Source organism: Laetiporus sulphureus (genome assembly GCF_001632365.1).
Source record: "Laetiporus sulphureus 93-53 unplaced genomic scaffold LAESUscaffold_26, whole genome shotgun sequence".
Classification (NCBI taxonomy): Eukaryota; Fungi; Basidiomycota; class Agaricomycetes; order Polyporales; family Laetiporaceae; genus Laetiporus; species Laetiporus sulphureus.
Window position 1 is genome coordinate 375,175 of NW_024468535.1, and position 20,646 is coordinate 395,820.

Here is a 20,646-nt window from a genome sequence, read left to right on the forward strand (position 1 = left end):
TTATATAAGGTGACATATGAAGTTGAAACTTTCTGGTCTTTAGCGACCTCGTCAACAATATCGTCAATGGTTGCCTCTTCAGGATTGATGGATACCCGAAGGACATTTGGGTGGAGGAATGGGTCACTGCCATCTCTGAAGAAGTCAACAATGGCAACAGGTATATTCAAAGTTGTCGTCATAACGAACAGCGAGTGGATGGTGATAAGGGCATCGAGTCGAGCGTTGAATTGATACATATTTGCAGGTATTTGCATTTTCTGGTTGCCGCTACGAGAAGCGCCGGCTATCGCCGGCGGCACACCTTGCGACAGAAGGTGACACCGCAGACATGAAGGCATTTGTTCCCATTGCAAATGCTCTGAAAATGTGTTCTAGAGTGTGACCTATGCAATGCTATGCTTCAATCAGGCAACTTCATTTCCCAAAAAGGCAATCAATTACAATTTAGTGTCATTTAATAACAAGAACAAATGCTTTCATGTCTGCGGTGTGACGAGCCATGGTACAGTATACAACCGGTCCTTTAAACAGCACTACTCGTTTAAACACCTGGCCATAAATTTGAGGTGGAGTCGTTATCAACGAGGTCCCTCGAACGTCGGCCTCTGTCCTTATTGACGACACATGCCGACAAAAGGCACGCAAGTCTTTCGGCTGCCAGGCGCCACCATGAGATGTACATTGGGATGAACAGGTAATATTTAACACCTCATCGCTTCCGGGAACCCGCCGTATGCACCAAAGAGTGCGTCATTGAGGCTTTGCCCCTGGCAAGGCCTTGTTGGCGTAACGCCATAGTTAAGACATCTATAGCCTTCGACAAGGTCTCCGAGGATCTGATGGGCTTTCGCTGGCGGAAGTACCTGCAGCGCTTTGCCGTAGCTTGGGTCGAGTTCGCCAGCTTCCTGCCCGTCAAACAATGCCTTCCTGAGCTCTTGTCTATCATTCGAGCAGGTATCCCGCCGCACGGTTTGCGAGGCACAAACTTTCAAAGCGAGGAGATCTATTTTCTCTTCGTCCGTCGGGTCTGACAGCGAGCACGTCGTGCAAATACTCAATCTCCTCGGTATGGCGTTTGACCGTTTGCGCTGCACTGCCTCGTTATCAAGCGCTTTTTGTGCGGAGTTTATGTACTTCTCGAGCCCGGCAACGTTCATAGCGTGCATGCCATCGGCAACCTCCCGCGCTTCTGCGCTGCGAGTAAGATAGTGTCAACATGCGCGATCGACGTCTGAGATTGAGGAGAAAAACGACCTACGGAGCCTTAGGTGCCATGAGAACGGCTTGGGAAGCGAGTCGAGGAAGTCAGAGAGCGTCCAAAACGGGCGCTTAGTTTGTGGGCGATGATGAACAAGTTGGGAAGGCTGGGACGGTTCGTAGGCAGTAGTGAGGCGATTGATGTTTTGACGCACCTTTTCGCAGGTCAGCTCATGTGCGCAATATAGGGAAAGAAGGACGTGCATACTGGAGCAGAAAGTCAGGCGGCGGGAGACCTGCCAGATTGTGGGCAGATCAGCAAAGGCAGGTGACAAATTTGTGTTCACAGACACATTCATCGTCGTGCCGGACATTAGCCAACTTGGACTTCCTGGAGGCAATAAGCCAGAGCTGATGAGGTGGAAAAGTTGCATGTGTTTATGTACTGTTCACGTCATGCGAATTGCTATCGAACGAGATGGGGAGTAAAGTATGATGGTAGAAAAGACAGAATTGTGGCAACCAGGCTAAGCAGACATGAAACGTACTTATTCCGGTGCTTTCTCGCCCTCCTCCATCCCTTTAACACGGTACTTCTTACGGAGGAAATCGAGAGCCGACTTGTCGTGCTGCTTTCGCATGAGCCCCCGCGCACGGACGTCGGAGTCATACTCCGTGCCAACGAGTTTCATGTTTATCAGAGCTGGATAGGAGGCTCTCCCGTCTTCACCGACCCAATCGAAGTCAATGAGCGTTGCCCTGACTTTAGTCTTGCCTTCGCCGTCGCCTTCAACAATCATAATATTTGTATCGCGGAGATCACCGAACACGAGCTTGAGATCATGCAAGATCTCTAAAGCTCCTTTGATGTCCTCGAATACGCTGTTTGGAAGGCTGTTTCGGGGATAGTCGCACATTCGCTTTCCATACACGCGCTCCATGACGACCATTTCTCGTCCACCGATCACGGGTACGCCGGTGTATAGCTTCGGCGCGTAGTTTTTGTCCGCCAGCATCCTATGCGCATCCTTGTTGTACGTGACTGGAAACTTGACCACCGTCTCCACCGCTGATGATGATCCTTCGTGCGTGTAGTCGGCAAGGAAGAGCGGACGCATGTTCGGTTCATCTCGTTCCAATACAATTGCCCTGTTCTCTCGGCTTAGCTTCGATTTGAACTTCAACGCCGGCATCGGAAAGTTCGGGGAAGGAACGACGGATGGACGAGGTAAGTGCCACGTCTCGTTTTCAGGTGGGCCGTCGCCAGCGGTCGCTTTCTCGAGACGGTGAAATTCGATCCCAAGCTCGCGCGCACAGCCTTTCAGTGCCGAAACAATCAAGGCCAGCTTGGTGATCGTCTCGTCGTCGTCGTCACCATCGTGAATCTCGAAATGAAGGATTTTGTCCACAAGGATCTTCTCCAGGCATACCGCTATGGAAACTTCGAGCACGGTGCCCGCGATGCCGAGAATAATATAGGGGAACTTGGTGTTTTTGAATTTCTCCTATTCGACCGCTACGTCAGCGAGCAAGAAACCCACAGAGAAGAATACCTGCGGACCTTGAGGCCGAATAAGCTTTTCGCATACCAGTAAGTGCCCTGAAGGGTCGGATTGCCGCCCACCCCATATTCATTCTTAAGCTCCAGGACGAGATAGTACTTCCAGACAGCATCCGCTAATTTCGTGCCCCTCGAAATCTTTCCCTTGTTCTTGCTATCATTCTCACCTTTGTTCTTCTTGCTCGAACTTCCTTTCTCTGTCTCCGATTCCTCTGCATCCTCGTTGACCTTCTGCTCCTCAAGGTCGTCCAATCCAAAAATACATTCACAAAATGGTCTCACTGCGGATGCCCACCGATCCCATTCCTTCTGATAAAAGACGCGCGATTTGGTGAAATACCTCGCGGATGCGTTGAATAATTCGCTGTCGAGTCGGACGAATCCATCAGGTAATTCTCCTTCATTGACTTTCGGCATCCGAGCCTGCTTGATTTGCAAATCAAGCGTCTCGAATTGATGTTGCAAAGCAGCCAAGGCCGGATGATAGAGCGCCACAGGCAGGCCATATTGACCGTCATCTTTCAAAGCCCGGCCGTCGAATAAGAGTTTGTGCATCTTCGCAATGTCTGCGGGACTATTAACGGAGACGCTCCCGAGTTTTTCGACAGTCGAAAGGTATTCATTGCGACCTGAAATCAGATTAGAACTCCGTCAGTTGGACGATGATGCAGCGAGCTTACGCTGTATTGCAGGAAGCTCCGTAGGAAAATCTCTAGCCTCCTCGATTTCGGCAGTGGTTTGCACTGCAGCAACGGACGGGCTAGGTAATCCTGTGCTGATCGTTTTCTTGAAACCTGCACGATGACATCAGGGTGTTTGGTGAGAACGACAGTTCAATGTGACGTACGCTTGGTCAATGGTGATACCTCATCACGGCCCTCATCCATTTCTGCATCATCAACCAGATCCTTCCTCTTTCTCTTCGACGTCTGATTCTCTGCCTCTTTGTCGATCCGCGCCACAAGAAGGGGGAGCTTGGCACTACGCGGCATCGACAAGGCTTGAAGAGCGACAATGGACGAATAGCGTTCTTCACCATCGAATGATATATTCTCGCAGAAAACCTCGAGATTGTGATTATTGTTATGAAGGAGCTCTTCGAGAGTTTGCCAGCTCCCACGGGAATGTGTAAGTGATTCTTTGGGCTATCGCAGGCATTAATTGCATGCAACAGGTGGAAATATGTTGGTGTTGACAAACCTTATATAAGGTGACATATGAAGTTGAAACTTTCTGGTCTTTAGCGACCTCGTCAACAATATCGTCAATGGTTGCCTCTTCAGGATTGATGGATACCCGAAGGACATTTGGGTGGAGGAATGGGTCACTGCCATCTCTGAAGAAGTCAACAATGGCAACAGGTATATTCAAAGTTGTCGTCATAACGAACAGCGAGTGGATAGTGATAGTGGGCCTCGAGTCGAGGTGCGACTTTGAATTGAACATCCGTTTGACGTATTTGTACATATTTGCAGGTATTTGCGTTTTCTGGTTGCCTATGCAGACATGAAAGCATTTGCGACCGTTACTTAATGACACGAAATTGTAATTGACTGCCTTTTTGGGAATACATTTGCCTAATTAGGGCATAGTGTTGCATAGGTCACACTTTAGAACACATTTTCAGTGCATTTGCAGCGGGAATAAATGCCTTCATGCCTGCAGTGTGAGGGGAAGATGTACTCGATCGATGATTCCGGTGAACTTGTGTCTCGGCTTGCTTCCACCACCAGAGTCTACCGTTGTCCTCTACTCTCGCCCTTTGCCTTCCATCATCATCCAATACTCTGTTCTTCCTTCGTCCAAAATGCCTCTGTACTTCCTCATTGCGAAGTCCATCCAGCTCTGTCTGCTCGTCTACGTCGGACTCGCTGCGCTCTACACCACTCGTTGCATATTGTCAAGTCCTTATTCTCCGCTCTCAGCCCCTAATATTTCTCGGTTTCCCACCTCCTGGGCTCGGCACACAGCGCCTACCAGTCCATTTGCCAAATCATCCGGTCTACCAGCTTCTCAAGACCTCAACACTGTCCCGCTCCCAATTGACATCTCCGACGCGCTATGGCCTGCATCGCTTTCACCCTCCTCCTCCAACTTTCGCTTTTTCACGTCTGCACTTGTACAACGTCTCGGTCTTGCTTCGTCGGTCGCGGTGCGCGAGGAGACGCTACTCGCCAAGGCGTTTTCGGGCGCGCTGCACCCGACGCGCATCATCCCGTTCTACTACCGGGCGAACGGGAAAGTGGACGATGGCGATGTGACGATCACGACGCTTGTCACTGCGAACCGGTTCAGGGTGTTCAGGCAGCTGGTGGAAAGGTACCAAGGTGAGTAGGCACACGCATATCTTGTGACGGAGAAGCGGAATTGTATCATTTTGCTGTATATATGCGCGTCGTCAGGCACGATTGAGCTGGAGTATGCCATTTTACTAGATATTCATGTGCAGTGCGGCTATGGATTGCTGGCCATGCAAAGCTAGTGGCTATATGCATCGCGTCTACGGCTGATACTCACCAACGCGATTTCACCGCCTATATGCGCATCTCTAGGGCCTATCTCCGTGACGATCCATATACCCTTCCCTGCACACGCCTCTTTGTCCACGTTGCCCGCCTCGCATCCATCCGTCACCGCTCTCCAGCACCTGCACACGCTCTACACCTCCTCGCCGCTCTTTGCTCAGTATGTTGACGTGCACCTCGCGCTCTCTCCCTTCGCTGCAGCCGCGCGCGGTCGCACAGAGAACGAAGGCGAAGGTGAGGGTGGGCGGCAGTTCAACGTATGGCGGAACGTCGCGCGGCTGTTCGCGCGCACGGAGTTCGTGATGATTCTCGACGTGGACTTTGCGGTGTGCACGGACTGGAGAGGTGCCGTGCGAGATGCGATCGTGCGTGCCGGTGTAGCGAACGTGTCCACTGCGCAGGATGAGGGCATAACGATGGACCTCGCAAGCGGGGAGCTCGTGCAGCGTCTGCGTGACGGCAACGCAGCACTTGTCGTCCCGGCGTTTGAATATGTGAACCTGGACGATGGTGTGGACCAGCGGAGCTTTCCGGCGGATAAGGAGGTAAGCGCTCCGCCTCCTCATGATAGACTCGTGCCTTGACGTGCGGGACGACTTGCAGAGCCTCTTGAAGCTCACACGGGCATCCCCGCCGGTCATCACCGCATTTCACGCGTCCTGGGCACCGGGACACAACAGCACGGACTATCCGCGGTACGACGCGATCGCGCCGGGGAGCGGGGCGGTCTACCGTGCGAGTCAGTATCAGAGCGCGTACGAGCCATATGTTATCGTAAGCAAACGTGTGAGCTGGTGAGTACCTCCTGGGTTTCCGTGGTTTCATAAATGCTGAGGAGGTTTAGGTGCGACGAGCGTTTCACGGGGTATGGGGCGAATAAGGCGGCGTGCTTGTTCGAGATGTACCTGAGCGGAGTGTCGTTCTACGTCCTCGCGGATCACTTTTTGATTCATCAGAGTCATACGTATGAGGAAGAGGCGCGAAGAGAAGAGGTGCGTGATTACCACGAGCTCTTTGCACGACTAGGTGATGCTGACTCCTCCGGGTGATTGGTCAGAGAAAATACAACCGAAGGCTATACGCCGACTTCAAGGAGGAGGCGTGTTTGCGGTGAGCATGGTTACATCACGACTTAGTCGCACATGGCTAAATGGCATGCAGGTACATCGAGCGCTATGCCCGTGAGGGCACATTGCATACTCCACGAGGATATAATGTCCAGGAGGAGTGCAAGAAGATCAAGAGCGTCGCGCGGATCGCTGGGCAGGCGAGTCCTGTTCCATCATGGTGATATGGGATACTGACGCGAATTGTCGCGATGCGCCATAGCTCCTGGATCGGCGAACGTGAACCAGATTTCAATTTGTCCGTGTCTTCATGTGTCATCGTTTGTAGGTTTTTAACCAAGTCGTGTTGTTGGTATCGTCCATGTATGTGATTGATGCGAGCTTTGTATTCATTGAAATGCCTTCAAGGCTTCAATGCATGTATTTGTTGGTTCACCGGCAGCAACTGATCAGCCAGCCACATGTAGCGGAAGTGGCGGAGATGGAATCTGAACCTTAAACTACTTGAGTAGCCTTGCCAAGTCTGCAGCCCTTTGCTTTCATCGTCGCTGTCGTGGCCTTCGACTCGGCTTACAATATTCCCAAAACATTCTTGCTATCGTATCGACCATCGGTTGTGCTGCTACAGTGCTTTTCGTTGGAGTAATTGACAGCGTCAGCGCTTGCTGATCTCTTACTTTAAATCGCTCGAAGCGGTACTACCTAAAGAAGCACTGAAAGAAGCCGTCGCAGGTCGAACTTGAAGGCATTTCAAGTCGCTACAGGTGGTCGATAGAGGGCGGGACGGAGGGCTGCGTCCGTGAGTCCTTGGTACATTTCATGTTGTAATTCCTGGCTCCTGGCCACTACAATCCCCAAACGCTACAAATGAAGAATTGTACAGTGGCTATTGAAACAAACATACACGGTCTATGGCTACACGCTACGCGCGAGGTTTCTGAAATCGTACTCAGGCTCTTGCTCCTCTTTTTTGGTTATAGGTGGAGGCAATGCCTCGAATTGCAGCTCCTCTAGGAATGTGTCGACGACGACTTTTGCCTTCACCAACGTCACCTCCTTGGCTATCTTACCGTCTCTCTCTACTCGCCGCAGGCCTAGTTCCGAAGGGCATAGGACTCTCGCGCCTGTCTTCGGTGTCTTCCCCCTCGTGGCGAACCCGTCTTCCATGGTTGCTTTATCGAAGGTCTGCCCAGCTTCGCCCACAGTCAAGAAGTAGTCGCTCCCGATAATGTCCTCGCCGATCATCGTGCGGAGCGTCAATGCGGTGCGCACGATAGTGCTAATGCAATCTGCGATTTGGTCCGATATGTGACCGTTGCCTCCCGCGACGATGAGGATGCAGGAGGCAAATGCGGCGAGGCCATTGCTGAAGGTGGCTATCCAGTCCCTGCCTCCTCGCGATTTCTGGGGAAGATACTTCCGCGTGAGGGCACGCCAACGGCCCGCCACACTCTGGCTCTCTGTAGCTCGTCGCTCAAAACGCATACTTGGAAGGAGGCGTGTGAGAAGGCTTACCCGACTGGACCATTTGACTGTAGACATCGGAAAATCCGTTCGTCTGCCAGTGCGAAAGGTCCCACTCCGCGACGATTCCCCGAATGACGAGCGTGATGGTCGATTGAAGCGCCATCTCTAACATGATCGTGTCTTCGTGGTGATCCTGGAACGTTAACAGGATCTCCGTCATCGCCTGCCCGACGACCGTCCTCGCCTGCGAGACTGCATGGTCATCCGGCTGCGTGGAGTAGTCGGAGCTGAAAGAGTTCGCCATCGCTTTGACAGCCTGGAAAATCTCGGCGTTCAGGGTTCTTAGGGTGCGGACGACGTCGGTCTCGCATGTGGAATCGGCGGCAGTGAAGTAGGTATGTGCGGCCTGGAGCTCGAGTCGGCGGGTCTCAAGGAGCGCTTGCGTGGCATCGCGTTCCTGGAGATACGTCTCCTCTCTCCGCCGAGCCTGGGCAAGCTGCACAAGTGCAGGTCATTCCTCTGGTCGCTCGAAGCGTACAACGTTGCTTACCTCTTGCTTGAGCGACTCGATGGTTTGCTCCAACTCTTGCGCTCGTCGATTTGCCTCATCTTTCGAACGCTCGAGCTCCTGTTTCGCATCTTCCAGCTCGCGTTTGGCGCCTTCCACCTCCGCCTTGCTGATCTCGGCTTGTCCTTCTGCCTGTTCGGCCCGCTGCTTCTCTTGCTCCGCTTGGCTCTTGGCCTTATCCAGCTCAAGCGCGAGGCTCAATACCTTCATCCTCATTTTCTCGACATCCGACGGGTCCGACGCTGTGATCCTGCCTCGTCTCGTCTTCCGTTGACGAGGAACGCCAGGGAGGAAGCGTCTTGTCCCTTCAGCAAATAACCATCTTGTCTCGCCGACCACTGAGCCAACACGATACAGCGTATACAGCAGATAGAAGTACTGCTGGGCGAAGTACCAGCAGAACTGAACGAAGGAGAATATGATGCTGAAGAACGCGCACATGAGGCGTTGGGCGACGGCTTGGGTGAGAGCCATGGTCGGCGATGTGGGGGAGGGCGAGGGGGCACAGTTATGAGTCCTGGTGCGTAGTGAGAAGGCCTGGGCAGTGAGTAGATATAGCGCTGCGGGCTACATGGCTAAATTCTGCGGGTGATGGGCTATTCTCGGCCTCGTTGGGCAGTGGCCTCGAGAATATCCTAATTTATCAGTCTTAAGCGATGCGCGCGCTAGCTGCATGCTTAGCGCATTTCAGGCATGCATCGATCATTCTGATATCGACGTTCATTCACGTGGCTTTTGCGATCTCCGCTCTTCCCTTTACGGTTCTGGTGCAGTAATGCCATTACTTGCTCACTGCTCGCATTGTCGTATGGATGCCGAAGTTTGACCATCATCTCTTCTCTAAGATTCATCGACAGCTGCTCGCGAACGCATAGGGATTCATCGTTGCCACTGATCCTGCGAAGCTCGTAACAGTCCTGCAGGCTCACAAGCGAGCGCACGTTGGAACCGCGAGCTGTGTGCGATGTGCGCCCCGTCACAATCTCCAGGCGAGCTGCATCGATAGCTTCTTTGAATTCAGGAAACGTTTTTCTGCATCGACGGTCATCATCGCCTTGCCGCCTTGAGGCGTGCACCCCATTCAGATGCCCAAGCATGAGCGTACCTGCGTCCCAACGACGAGCATGACTTCATGCTGTTGCTGTGAATCATGGTGAGCTCGAGCATCATGGCTGTTTTCATATACGCGGTGACTGGTATAGGGTGTCGTCATGCATTAACGGACGATGTAGGCTCTCGTACAGCTGCGGCCTATCGGACAGCATTTGTGAATTGCGTCCGCGAACATGGTGCGTGTGACGTCGTACCTGAGTGCTTCGGGGTATGACGGCAATCTTTCGTTCCGACTGCCGCGTAACATCGCCGCGTTGTGACGGTCACCGGGCTGGTATTTGCTTCGAATCGTACGGAAAAGGCGAGGTGATTTTTTGTTGGACGCAATCAAGAACACGTACTGCAGGTCGAGCCTGCGACAGATTAGATCGACATGCACAGGACAAGTACTGTATTCTTCCCATTATTTTAGTGTTCGAATGAAAATCCGGGCATGCGAGAGCCTCTCGACATCGGGGTTTTTAAACCTACTAATTAATATCTGGTGGTAGTGCGTGGTCAACACGGGCATCGTGTCTATAAGAGATCGATGCAGGCGAAAGTGGCATTGTCTGACAGAAGCAGCTCTTAGTGTTCTGCAGACCGGTCTCCGCGGGTGCGTCGTGAAGTCGTGCATATTTCAAAATGCTCATCTCTGCGCTTTGACATCGAAAGTTGCCCCGGGGCTGCAAGAACTTACCGTAGCTGCAAGAACTTACCATTCTATACCGACTTTCATAACAATCCTTGCGTTTCACATGCGCTATATATCACGCTAATATCAGAATAGCAACAAGCATGGCCGATGCGTACATCGGTGGTATTTAAGGAGACGAGATTGTGATGAGGCCAATGAAGGGTATTGGTTCACATGACTACTTCTTATCCGCACATCGCAAGATCTCCCGCAGTCCCAGCTCGTCTGCGAAATCCTCCAAGATTACTTTCGACCTCACCAAAGTCACTGCACGGATGTCCGCTGCACCAGAGTCACCCTTCTCGATGCGTCGCAAGCCGAGCTCCGATGGACAGAAGACGCGCACGCCTGTCTTGGGAGGTTTTCCTTTGACCGCGCAGCTATCCTCCATCGCGTTGGGTGAAAACTCGTCTCCCGGACGGCCGACCGTCACCTGATAGTTACTTCCAACGATGTCCTCTCCGATCATCTTCCGAAGCTGAGATGCCATACATGCGATGACGACCAGGCTTTCTTTCACGGACTGTGGAATGCTCCCATTGCCACCTGCGGCCAAGAGTATGCTTGTGGAAAAGTATGAGAGATCATTTTCTATGATCCCCTTCCACCGCTCTCTTTCGGGGGCGTGCTGACGCGCCAGTGCACGCCATCTGCCTGTTACTGTTTGGCACTCTATAGACCGAGCTCAGCACGATGTCGGTAGCGCTATAATTGATAGCTTACCAGCTCCGAGCATCTGATCATATACACTTGCGAACGCGCCATGCTTCCAGATGCTCATATCCCATGCTGATACGGCTCTCTCGATGAAGGCGACCATGGCAAATTGAAGAGCCATTTCCAGAACCACGGTGTCATTGCGGTGAGGGAAAGACAATAGGCACTGCATCATGGACGAGCCAATTAATGACTTGAGCGTCTTCCTTGTTTTTTCGTCCAAGGTAGGGCGCTTGGTCGCTCGAAATGCATCCGAAATTGTCCTAACTACCTGGAAGATCTCCGCATTTAGGTTGGAAACGAGGTGGACTACGTCTTGCTCGGAACATGCGTCAGCGCTGCTGAAATAGCTTTGCGCAGCTTCAAGTTCCAGCCTGCGCGTCTCCAGTAGCGCCTCCTTCTTAGCGCGCTCTTCCATCGCACCATCAAACTGACGACGCAATTGAGCAAGCTGTTGATGTCTGCATTAAATACAATCATTGCGCTCGAATTGAAAGTGTACTCGCCTCCTTCTTGAGTGCATCCCTTTCCCGCTGCAATTGACGTGCCTCTTCTTCATGATGCTTACGTCGTTCCTTTTCCTGATCCAGCGCATCTTGAAGCTCCTTTGCCAATGTCTGCTTGTCTCTGGCAAATTTGAAGCATCGTTCTGCTCTAAGCTTTTCTCGCTGCGTTTCTCTCATAACTCGCGCCAGCTCCACTTTATAGTTCTCCTCCTGCTCCTTCGCATTCTTCTCGTTTAATGCCAGCCGTTCTTGCTGGTCTCGGGCCTGTTTGAGATATTCATCCGCTCTACGCTTCTCGGCGGCAGTTTCCCTCTGACTTCGTGCCAACGCGTGTTTCAAGCTGTCCACGTCCTCCTTCGCGTCCATTTCCGTACGTGTCAGTTGTGTTGACAGCCTGCTTACTTGATCCTCGAGTCCCCTATGCAATGCATCAGTTCGAACACGCACGGGCCTTGCGGAGCCATCAGTTGTGGTGACTCTGGGGCCAGTAGGGTGTGCATTGAGATTAGGTTCCACGATCATGTTTAGTGTACGACGAAGATATGGACCAAAAGACACTATAGCACGGACTCGAACGGTATTAACGCTTTCTTGCCTTCGAACGGGTGGGCGAACGAAGACAACTGCAAAGCGCCTGATACGTGCTATTTAAGTCGCCCGTGGCGGCCACATGATCAAGATCATGATTCGACATCGTGTGGCAACGAGACGCTCGTTGAATGCGGTTCAATAACTTGGGCAGCGGAGCAATACAGACACCACACCCTAGACATAATCAACTCATTTCTCAAAACCCAGTTTAGTAGGGTAAAGTTTCTTTCGCGACATTAAACCGAGAAAACGGTGTCACCAATGCGTTCATGTCTGGAGTGAGAAGAGGCTCAAGTTGAAGCTCGCTTGTAGATGATTATGTGAAGGCCAATCTTCAGCCATCGCATCTCGCTCGCAGCAACAGATTGGCAGTGAACTTCCTCCTAGAACCCCTCTGTATAGTGCATCGGCTGGAAGTGGTGGTCGTATGCTCGCTCACGCGTTGCGCGGGCATTGATCTCCCAAGAGAATTTGCAGCATCTGTACGTCCTCCCACCTGAAGACTCTGTATCGTCTTCACCACAGTTGCGAAACTACAGGATAGAGACAGCGCGCTGTGATTCACGAAGCGTATGAGCGGACGCACATAGTACTATAGTACTATTTTCGTTGGCGGAGCGGACGGCATGCTTGCAAGTGTGCAACGTGCGTGGCTGTTAAAGTATGACGTCCTTGGATGGTTGTCCATCGAAAACGAACGTCTGGACGCCAATGTGCCTTTTCGAGAACCTCAACTGACGATTCTTTCAGGCGCTCTGCCAGAATATCCACGCATGCGAATAAGTACATTGGATACCGCTGGAGACAGTATGCGAATCAGAAGGTGTACGTTTATCGAATGTGAATGGCAACTGACTTACGAGGGGAGCACTTCATGGGATCACTTTGATAGAAATCCACGGCCTTAGCTGTAAATAAGTCATAGAAGTCGTGGAGCAGATAACATGTATTTCGACATATGAATCTCACCATCGAGGACAAAATGAATCTTACAAGAAAGGCTCGGAGTTTGCTTTCCTATTCGCGCATCGGGGAATCGCTCAGGTTATCACCATGCGACCGTTCCCCCAAACCCAACTCCATGACGAAATCTGCCAGGACGACTTTGGGTTTCAATATAACCACCTCGGAGATCCCTCCTGCTGCGTCTGCGCTTGCCTTGACCTTGTCGAGCCGTAGCAGGCCGAGTTCAGATGCGCAGAGGATGGACATCCCAGTCTTCGGAGGTCGCCCTCTAAGTGCGAAAGCATCCTCCATGAAATCTGGAGTGAAGACGTCGCCGGATTGGCCTATCGTCACAGTGTAATTGCTTCCGACAATGTTTTCTCCTATCATCTTCCGAAGCCGGAATGCTCCGTGAATAATCTCTCGGATGCTATCCGCTTGTCCAGATACATCCACGCGGCCCCCGGCCGCCATGGATATGGAAGACAGCAAACTGGTGCTATGCTCCACGCAATAGTCCTGCCAGTCCCGGCCATCAGGTAGCTGGCTCGGCATGTTCCTATGCGTGATGGCGCGCCATCGTCCAGCTATGCTCTGGCTCTCTGTCACCTGTGTGAGCTACCAACGCAAGCTAGAATGAGCAACACATCTACCTGATCGAAGAATCTTCTGGTTCAGACCCGCCATGACTACACTGACATTGTCACCATAGCGAAAGTTCCACAGTGTTATCACGTCATTGATGAGCAGAACGAGATTGTGTTGAAGGGCAGTTTCCAGTGCGAGAGTTTCGCCTGTATCTGAGACGGACTGAAAGAGCTCCAACATGGAAGGTCCTATATTGGCAGCTGCTTCGCTCTCCGCTCTTTCATCTCGCTTCGAAGTGTCAAACATCTGAAAGCTATCGGCCACCGCTCTGACGACCTGGAACACTTCACTGTTCAAGTTCTTGATAAGGCGGACGACATCTTGTTCCGAGAATTCATCAGCAGTGTTAAGATAGCTCTGCGCATCCTCCAATTCTAGTCGACGCTGCTCCGATAGTGCTTGTATAGATTGCCGCTCTTTCATTGCTTGGTCGAATTGGAACTCAAGTTGCTTCAGCTGGCCGTATGAGTGATATCATGTATCAGCGGCTGACCTGCCGAACAGTCTGAGAAATATTCACCTCTGCTCGAGCTGAATCCCTGCCCTGCCGTAAGCGGTGCATTTCTCCTTTCCAGTACGCGACTTCTTCTTGCATGTCCTTTCTTGCTTGCCTCTGTTGTTCGGCAAATTTGCGGAGTTGCTCTCCACTATGCTTTTCCTTCTCGAGTTCTCTCTTATACCGCTCTAACTCAGACTTCAATTGCGCTATGGCAAAATCTCTCTCGGGATCCTGGCCCCGTCGATTGGCATGCTCGCTAATGCTCCGCCTAGTAGGTATGTTGACCTCGAGATTGTGGATCCGCCGGTGTGCATGCTCGGTGTTGGTCTGTGTATGTATATCTTTCTGGGAATCCTGCAACTCACGATGTGAACTGTCGCACATAATCTGGGCTAGCGCATTCCCTTCAGTATCTTGCATCTCTTTATGTGCATGTTCTGACCCACGTTGTACAGGTACATCTCTCTCGGTATCGTGCATCTGTTGAGCATAATGTCACCCAAGCTTAGCGCTAGCGCATCGTTCTGGGAGTCCCTTACCTGTCGGTGCGCATGTTCGCTTGGGTGTTGCACGGGCACGCCCGTCTCCATGCCTTGTATCTGCCGCTGTGCATATCCGCTTGCGGTTTGAACAGGCACCTGCGATGGAGAGGATGTGGCATTGGCACCACTCCCAGTCCTGATACTACTGATGAACTTTAGCATCTACGATCGCCGTACAAGTATATCAAACACGCTAAGCTTTGCACAACGAGAGCGAACGTTCCGTTACCTTCGTGAGTGGGGCGAGTGAGACGACTGCAACTTGCGTGCAAGCGTAGCCACGATCACTACTAGCTAGCGCTTCCATGTGGCGCTTACATGTGACACTGACAGATATGATCACGTTCGTTACCGGACATTCGAGACACCGAGGTATAATATGAGCGTAAGCGAGCCTGTTTTGGCATGCGCATGACACAGTTTGCATAGATTTATTTTTCCACAGGAACTTTGATGCAAAAATGGTGAAAACATCTTTAGTCTGGATATGGAAATAGTTTAGAAATTGGGCTGAGACAATTAAATTATGTTACGATTGTTTTACTGAAACATATCAGCAATAGTGAAACTATTTCCCAAAGGAAGATATTTCAGTCCAAAGATATGTGTTACCGATATGTTTCGGTGAAGCAATCGTAACATAATTTAATTGTCTCAGCCCAATTTTCAAACTATTGCCATATCCAGACTTAAGATATTTTCACCGTTTTTTCATCAGGTTTCCCGTGGAAAAATAAATCTGTGCAGGCTGTGTGATTGCATACGTTGTAGCCAGAGAATGCCTCTGTCACAACACAGCTGCTGCGAGAAAGTGGGTTCATTCTCTTCGTGCAGGGACTTGGTAATTGCGCGCTTCAGCGCACGCGCTCAGCTGCCGACCTCACATGTCACTCGCGCATTGTTGGCGACCTCAAAGGCACTAAGACATACCCACCACTAGGCCTTTGTTTCGTGCCGCACTCAATTGTTAATTTTCGAAAATGCAAAGCGAGATATCTAGCTATTTATACGTCGTTTCAAGCGGTGTGGAGGACTATCTCCTGCAGGCGCCTTCAAGCCGCTTCAATCAACATCGTACCGGTTAACAGTCGGATTCCCTACCAGCTCATTGATTGTGCTTTCTAGCAGCACCTTTGACTTTACGAGCGTCACGGAGCGCACGACCGTTGTTCCGCCCTCCTCTCTCCTGTCGACCCGTCGCAGACCCAGCTCGTACGGGCAGGCCACACGAGCTCCTACTTGCGGGACGGGTCCCTTCATCACATAGTTATCTGTCATGTGCTCCGGGTCAAACGCCTCTCCTGTGGCTCCAACGGTGATCTGATAGTCGGTGCTGCTAATATCCTCGCGGACCATCTTCCGAAGGCGGAGCGCAGCGCGCACAATGATGCGTAGGTTGTCCTCTTCCTTCTCTGGAACATATTCTCCTCGCGCGACGAGGAAAACTGCCGAAACGCACAATTGTAACTTCTCTGTTAACACGTCTTCCCATTGCCGTCCAGTTTCCGGTTGTGGCTCTTGGTACTTGTGTGCCAACATGCGCCATCGTGCTGCGACCCTCTGATTCTCTGAGGCTAGATCTCAGAATTATTTCTTGATAGACTGTCGTATCTCTTACCTGATGATGATACCATCCGCTCGTAGGTGCGTGCTATCACGCTCGGACCCCAGTGCTCCATATCCCATGCGTCAATGATCCATCCCATGACACGAACTATCGTGCCTTGCAGGGCGACCTCAAGAAGAACTGGGTTCAATTGATGATCTGGAAAGAACATCAGTGCGTTGAAGACTTTCTGGCCGACGATGCCAAGGGCTCTTCCCGCGACCTGCTCATTGGAGGCGTTCTTCTCGACGGTAGTGAATGAGTCTGCGATAATCATGACGGTCTGGAATATCTCTGCGTTAAGATTGCCGAGGGAGCGTATGAGATCCTTCTCTGTGACTGTATCCACGGAATCGAAGTAGGTCTGCGCCACCTGAAGCTCGATTTGACGCTGCTCCAGCAACATATGCATTTCTTCACGTTCTTTCGTCCATTTGCCGTCTTTGCGACGCGCGTTTTCGAGCTACATTCGCAGCGGTCAATGTTTTGTTTTCGAGGTGAAAATGTGCGATGCGCACCTCCTTCCTGAGTGTTTCTCTCTCTCGCCGCAATTGACGCGCCTCTTCTTCATAATGCTTGCGTCGTTCCTTTTCCTGATTCAGCGCACCTTGAAGCTCCCTTGCGAATGTCAGCTGTTATGTGGCAATTTTGAGGCATCGTTCTGCTCTAAGCTTATCTCCCCGCGTTTCTCTCATAACTCGCGCCAACTTTGCCTTATATCTGTCCGCCTGCTCCTTCGCATCCTTCTCATTTGATGCCAGCCGTTCTTGCTGATCGTGGGCCTGTTTGAGATATTCATCCGCTCTACGCTTCTCGGCGGCAGTTTCCATCTTACTTCGTGCCAATGCGTCCTTCAAGTTGTCCATCTCCTCCTTCGCATCCGTTTCGCTACGCTCCAGCTGTTCTGACAGCGTGATCACTTGATATGAAAGCGCCCTATGCAGTGCATGAAGTCGAACATGCAAGGGTCTTGCGGCTCCATCAGTTGTGGCGGTGCTGAGGCCAGTAGGGCATGAATTAAGATTATCGTCCGAGATCATATCGAGTGCACGACGAAGGTATAGAGGAAGCAACTCTACAGCACGGACTCGGAAGTGCTTTCTTGCCTAAAAATGGCTGGCAAACTGAGAGAAATGCAAAGCGCCTCATAGTACGTGAGGTTTACCAAAATGGGTCGCATGTGGCGATGGATGCGGTTTAATTACTTGGGCAGCCGAGCAGCACAGAAGAGGCATTGACGCTCGCTTGCAGATGACCATGTGAGGGCCAATCTCTAGCCATCGCGTCTCGCTCAGCCGTAGCAACAACGCATTGACAATAAAGTTCTTCGTAGAACCCTTCAGTGTCGTGCGTCGGCTGGAAGTGCCAGTGTCATGGTCTGCGGAGAGCACTGACGATCCTTGAATACGCATCCTTCCAATGACGGCTGCTTCGCTTGAGTTTTTTTTCCCACATACGTAAGCTCCAAGCGCTGTCTCTATTGCAGCGGCTCCGTCGCTTGAGAAGCATTCGGTCTTGGACTTCAAGGTCTTCACATGTTGACATTCAGGTGCAGCTTTTCAACTTCCCCCTCAGGCCTCAGGCCTCGGGGTGTGACGCGATACCATCTGTCTCCGAATCTATAAAGTTACACGCTTGATACCGCGTTGCACGGGTATGAATATCCCAAGAGAATTTGCAGCATCTGCACTTCCTCCTGCCTGAACACCCCAGATCGTCTTCATCTCTATCACGAGACGAGCAGAGTAGATAGAGTGCGCTATGATTCAAGAAACGTATCAGCGAATGCCCGTGATACTATCTTCATTGATGGAGCAAACGGCACGCTTGCAAGTGAGCAACATGCTTGTGTTGCTAAGATATGATGTCCTTGGACGTTCGTCCAGACAAACGAATGTGTGGATGCCAATGCGTCTCCAGCTTGTTCAGATGCTCTGCCACAATATCTGGGCAAACGAATGAGTGCATTAGAGACAGTATCCGAATTAAAACGTGCACACGTACCACGTATGTGAATGACGGCTGACTGGCCAAGAGCACCTGATGAGATCCTTCGGAGTTTGATAAGAGATTCAACACTTGGGTCCTCATGAGGACGACGACACCGAAGAGACCTGGAATATCGGGTAAATAACCACTGAAGCTACTCATTCATGGCGTTAGATGCAATTGACTTATAGAGAAGTCACGGAGCAAATGACATGCATTTCGACACATGATTCTCACCATCGAGGACAAAACAAGTCTTACAAGAATACCTCGGAGTCTGCATTCCTATTCGCGCATCGGGGAGTCGCTCACGTTATCACTGTGCGATCGTTCCCCAAACCCAGCTCCGTGACGAAATCTTCCAGGATGACTTTGGTTTCAACACGACCACCTCGGAGATCCGGTCTACTGCATCTGTATCTCCCTTGACCTTCTCGACTCTTCGCAGACCGAGTTCTGATGCACAGAGGACGTGCATACCAACTTTCGGGGGCTGTCCTTTGACCGGGAAGGCGTCTTCCATTGAATCAGGAGCGAAGACATCGCCAGAATGGCCAATTGTTACGAGGTAGTTGCTTCCGACGATATCCTCTCCTACCATCTTCCGGAACCGAAATACAATGGAATGATCTCTCTGATGCTATCCGCGTGTCCAGACACATCTGTACGGCCACCGGCCGCTACCGAAATGGAAGATAACAACATTTTGAGGTACTCCAGGCAATAATCCTGCCAATCCCAACCGTCCGCTCGCTGGGACGGCAGATGATTACGGGTAATGGCCTGCGGTCCATCGGCGATTTTTTTGAGACTCTGTTAACTTCATGAGCAACCGATTCAAACAAGATCATGGATGCACCTACCGGATCGCAAAATCTTGTCATATAAACTCGGAATGGTTTCATTGCCATTATCGAAGTCCCACGACGATATCATGTTGTGGATCTGCAGAATGAGAGTGTGCTGAAGAGCGGTCTCGAGTGCGAGAGTGTCGTTACAATCTGAGACAGACTGGAAGAGCTCCAGCATCGATGGTCCGATAAGCTCAGTGACAAGTTCATCTGCATTTTCATCTCGCCTCGGGAAGTGCAAGAGCTGAAAGCTATCCGATAACGCTCTGACCATTTGAAAAACCTCATGATTCATCTTCTTGACAAGACGGACGACGTCTTGCTCTGATGCATCAGCTGTATTCAGATAGCTTTGCGCAGCGTCCAACTCTTGTCGACGCTGCTCCGATAGCACTTGGATAGACTCCCGCTCCTTCATCGCCTGCTCATATTGGAAGCGAAGTTGGTCCAACTGCTCATGATGAAATTGTACATCAGCAACTGATCTGCGAGATAGTTTAGGAGATGTTCACCTCTACAAGAGCTGAGTGTCTGCCTTGTCGGTATCGACGTGCTTTCGCTCTCCAGTATGCAGCTTCTTGATCCGACTCCTCCTTCTCGCGGAGGAACTTGTCAGCATCCTTGAGATATCTATTGGCCCTATCCCTCTCCGCCTCAACGCAGAGGCTCAACTGCTCCACCTTTGTCATCAAGTTTGCGATTACTTCATTCGCAGGATCAGACTCTGGAGTCCGTCTGTCCGTATGCTCTGTGGCGCCTCGTACGAGCCCATTTCTCCCGTCACCGTGCATTCGTCCAGGTGTATGTTCTCTAGGGCCTTCCTCCAGCACATTCCTCTCGGAGTCTTGTACGAGTCTGTCTCCATGCTCGCTTGCACGTTGCACCGGTATTGATGACGTCTGAACGCTGACATGAACCATGGCTCTCTCAGTATTGTATGTTCGTCCATCTGTATGCTCGTTCGCGCTTTGGGAACGCGCACTCCTCTCCAAATCTTGAATCTGTCGGCTTGGATACTCGCTGGCGCTCTGGCTCTGGGCGCTCTGGGCTGAAGCTCCAGGGTCAGCATTGTGACCAGACGACAACGTTAGTACCATGGTCAACTGTACGATCGCACGACAGAATAGCGGTAGAGGATGCTGCGATATGGACGATGGAAAAGCGAACACTCTATCACTTTCGTGAGTGATATCGCGAGAATGATTGAAACGTGCCTGTACGGTCACGACGTGACCTTGTGTCGGTGGTTCCCCGATTGACCCGTGTGTGTGCCGACCACGTCGAGCCAACAGGCGCCAATCATGAATATATGACTACGACGGCCTACCGACTCCGGTGCACATGGTTACACTATAGCATATGAATGCGAAGTAACTCAGTGCGAGTTGCACCGTTTCACCGGACTATGCAGTCAATTGTTCTGATATGGAAGTAATGGAACCCGCAGAGCACCACTCGTTCTGTCTTGAAGAAGGCTGATGTCTTTACGGACGGCCAACGCCATACCTCTACAAAGTTTCGCGTTTCTTCAGGTTCGACAAATAGTGGAAAAGGTAGAGATAATTACATACCTAG

At 51.3% G+C, this 20,646-nt stretch overlaps 9 protein-coding genes across 9 annotated transcripts; 1 reads left to right on the plus strand and 8 right to left on the minus strand.

The window, feature by feature from the left end:
- Positions 1-704: 704 nt before the first annotated feature.
- LAESUDRAFT_714977 (uncharacterized protein) lies at positions 705-1,278 on the minus strand (the record flags this gene model as incomplete). The annotated part of the gene is made up of 2 exons (XM_040907102.1): positions 705-1,197; positions 1,262-1,278. 2 exons carry the CDS (start codon positions 1,276-1,278, stop codon positions 705-707), a joined length of 510 nt encoding a protein of 169 aa, XP_040763204.1.
- A 545-nt stretch (positions 1,279-1,823) lies between these two features.
- LAESUDRAFT_633945 (uncharacterized protein) lies at positions 1,824-2,851 on the minus strand (the record flags this gene model as incomplete). The annotated part of the gene is made up of 2 exons (XM_040903431.1): positions 1,824-2,684; positions 2,738-2,851. Coding segments are annotated over 2 exons (975 nt in total), but the record flags the coding sequence as incomplete, so codon positions are not given.
- A 1,573-nt stretch (positions 2,852-4,424) lies between these two features.
- On the plus strand, positions 4,425-6,793 carry LAESUDRAFT_727112 (glycosyltransferase family 49 protein). The gene is made up of 7 exons (XM_040909164.1): positions 4,425-5,088; positions 5,314-5,831; positions 5,890-6,080; positions 6,131-6,278; positions 6,344-6,396; positions 6,448-6,553; positions 6,616-6,793. Exons 1-7 carry the CDS (start codon positions 4,569-4,571, stop codon positions 6,634-6,636), a joined length of 1,557 nt encoding a protein of 518 aa, XP_040763206.1. The 5' UTR covers positions 4,425-4,568; the 3' UTR covers positions 6,637-6,793.
- A 324-nt stretch (positions 6,794-7,117) lies between these two features.
- LAESUDRAFT_727113 (uncharacterized protein) lies at positions 7,118-9,116 on the minus strand. Its single transcript, XM_040909165.1, has 3 exons — positions 8,371-9,116; positions 7,869-8,316; positions 7,118-7,813 (listed from the first exon to the last, which is right to left on the minus strand). Exons 1-3 carry the CDS (start codon positions 8,860-8,862, stop codon positions 7,269-7,271), a joined length of 1,485 nt encoding a protein of 494 aa, XP_040763207.1. The 5' UTR covers positions 8,863-9,116; the 3' UTR covers positions 7,118-7,268.
- A 1,239-nt stretch (positions 9,117-10,355) lies between these two features.
- On the minus strand, positions 10,356-11,312 carry LAESUDRAFT_760336 (uncharacterized protein; the record flags this gene model as incomplete). Its single annotated transcript, XM_040912718.1, has 2 exons — positions 10,356-10,849; positions 10,901-11,312. 2 exons carry the CDS (start codon positions 11,310-11,312, stop codon positions 10,356-10,358), a joined length of 906 nt encoding a protein of 301 aa, XP_040763208.1.
- A 58-nt stretch (positions 11,313-11,370) lies between these two features.
- LAESUDRAFT_760337 (uncharacterized protein) lies at positions 11,371-11,766 on the minus strand (the record flags this gene model as incomplete). The annotated part of the gene is made up of 1 exon (XM_040912719.1): positions 11,371-11,766. One exon carries the CDS (start codon positions 11,764-11,766, stop codon positions 11,371-11,373), a length of 396 nt encoding a protein of 131 aa, XP_040763209.1.
- Positions 11,767-12,960: 1,194 nt separating this feature from the next.
- LAESUDRAFT_727115 (uncharacterized protein) lies at positions 12,961-14,881 on the minus strand. Its single transcript, XM_040909166.1, has 5 exons — positions 14,623-14,881; positions 14,530-14,563; positions 14,105-14,475; positions 13,590-14,040; positions 12,961-13,538 (listed from the first exon to the last, which is right to left on the minus strand). The coding sequence occupies exons 1-5, from the start codon at positions 14,785-14,787 to the stop codon at positions 13,009-13,011; spliced, it is 1,551 nt and encodes a 516-aa protein (XP_040763210.1). The 5' UTR covers positions 14,788-14,881; the 3' UTR covers positions 12,961-13,008.
- Positions 14,882-15,626: 745 nt separating this feature from the next.
- Positions 15,627-16,334, minus strand: LAESUDRAFT_232315 (uncharacterized protein). The gene has a single exon (XM_040901666.1). It carries the CDS (start codon positions 16,162-16,164, stop codon positions 15,688-15,690), a length of 477 nt encoding a protein of 158 aa, XP_040763211.1. The 5' UTR covers positions 16,165-16,334; the 3' UTR covers positions 15,627-15,687.
- A 2,655-nt stretch (positions 16,335-18,989) lies between these two features.
- Positions 18,990-19,991, minus strand: LAESUDRAFT_760339 (uncharacterized protein; the record flags this gene model as incomplete). Its single annotated transcript, XM_040912720.1, has 3 exons — positions 18,990-19,033; positions 19,084-19,522; positions 19,584-19,991. 3 exons carry the CDS (start codon positions 19,989-19,991, stop codon positions 18,990-18,992), a joined length of 891 nt encoding a protein of 296 aa, XP_040763212.1.
- Between the last annotated feature and the right edge of the window lie 655 nt (positions 19,992-20,646).

What these genes read in the sequence shown, in the direction of transcription:
- LAESUDRAFT_727112 (XM_040909164.1), top strand. Translation starts at nt 4,569, where the DNA reads ATGCCTCTGTACTTCCTCATTGCGAAGTCCATCCAGCTCTGTCTGCTC. An exon ending in GCTGGTGGAAAGGTACCAAG is followed by an intron (nt 5,089 to 5,313) that starts GTGAGTAGGCAC and finishes GCGCATCTCTAG; the next exon opens with GGCCTATCTCCGTGACGATC. An exon ending in AAGAGGCGCGAAGAGAAGAG is followed by an intron (nt 6,279 to 6,343) that starts GTGCGTGATTAC and finishes GTGATTGGTCAG; the next exon opens with AGAAAATACAACCGAAGGCT.
- LAESUDRAFT_727113 (XM_040909165.1), bottom strand. Translation starts at nt 8,862, where the DNA reads ATGGCTCTCACCCAAGCCGTCGCCCAACGCCTCATGTGCGCGTTCTTC. An exon ending in TCGAGTCGCTCAAGCAAGAG is followed by an intron (nt 8,317 to 8,370) that starts GTAAGCAACGTT and finishes GCACTTGTGCAG; the next exon opens with CTTGCCCAGGCTCGGCGGAG. An exon ending in CAGTCAAATGGTCCAGTCGG is followed by an intron (nt 7,814 to 7,868) that starts GTAAGCCTTCTC and finishes GACGAGCTACAG; the next exon opens with AGAGCCAGAGTGTGGCGGGC.
- LAESUDRAFT_232315 (XM_040901666.1), bottom strand. Translation starts at nt 16,164, where the DNA reads ATGTTGGCACACAAGTACCAAGAGCCACAACCGGAAACTGGACGGCAA.
- LAESUDRAFT_727115 (XM_040909166.1), bottom strand. Translation starts at nt 14,787, where the DNA reads ATGCTAAAGTTCATCAGTAGTATCAGGACTGGGAGTGGTGCCAATGCC. An exon ending in GAGAGATGTACCTGTACAAC is followed by an intron (nt 14,476 to 14,529) that starts GTGGGTCAGAAC and finishes GGAATGCGCTAG; the next exon opens with CCCAGATTATGTGCGACAGT. An exon ending in GGGATTCAGCTCGAGCAGAG is followed by an intron (nt 14,041 to 14,104) that starts GTGAATATTTCT and finishes TCATACGGCCAG; the next exon opens with CTGAAGCAACTTGAGTTCCA.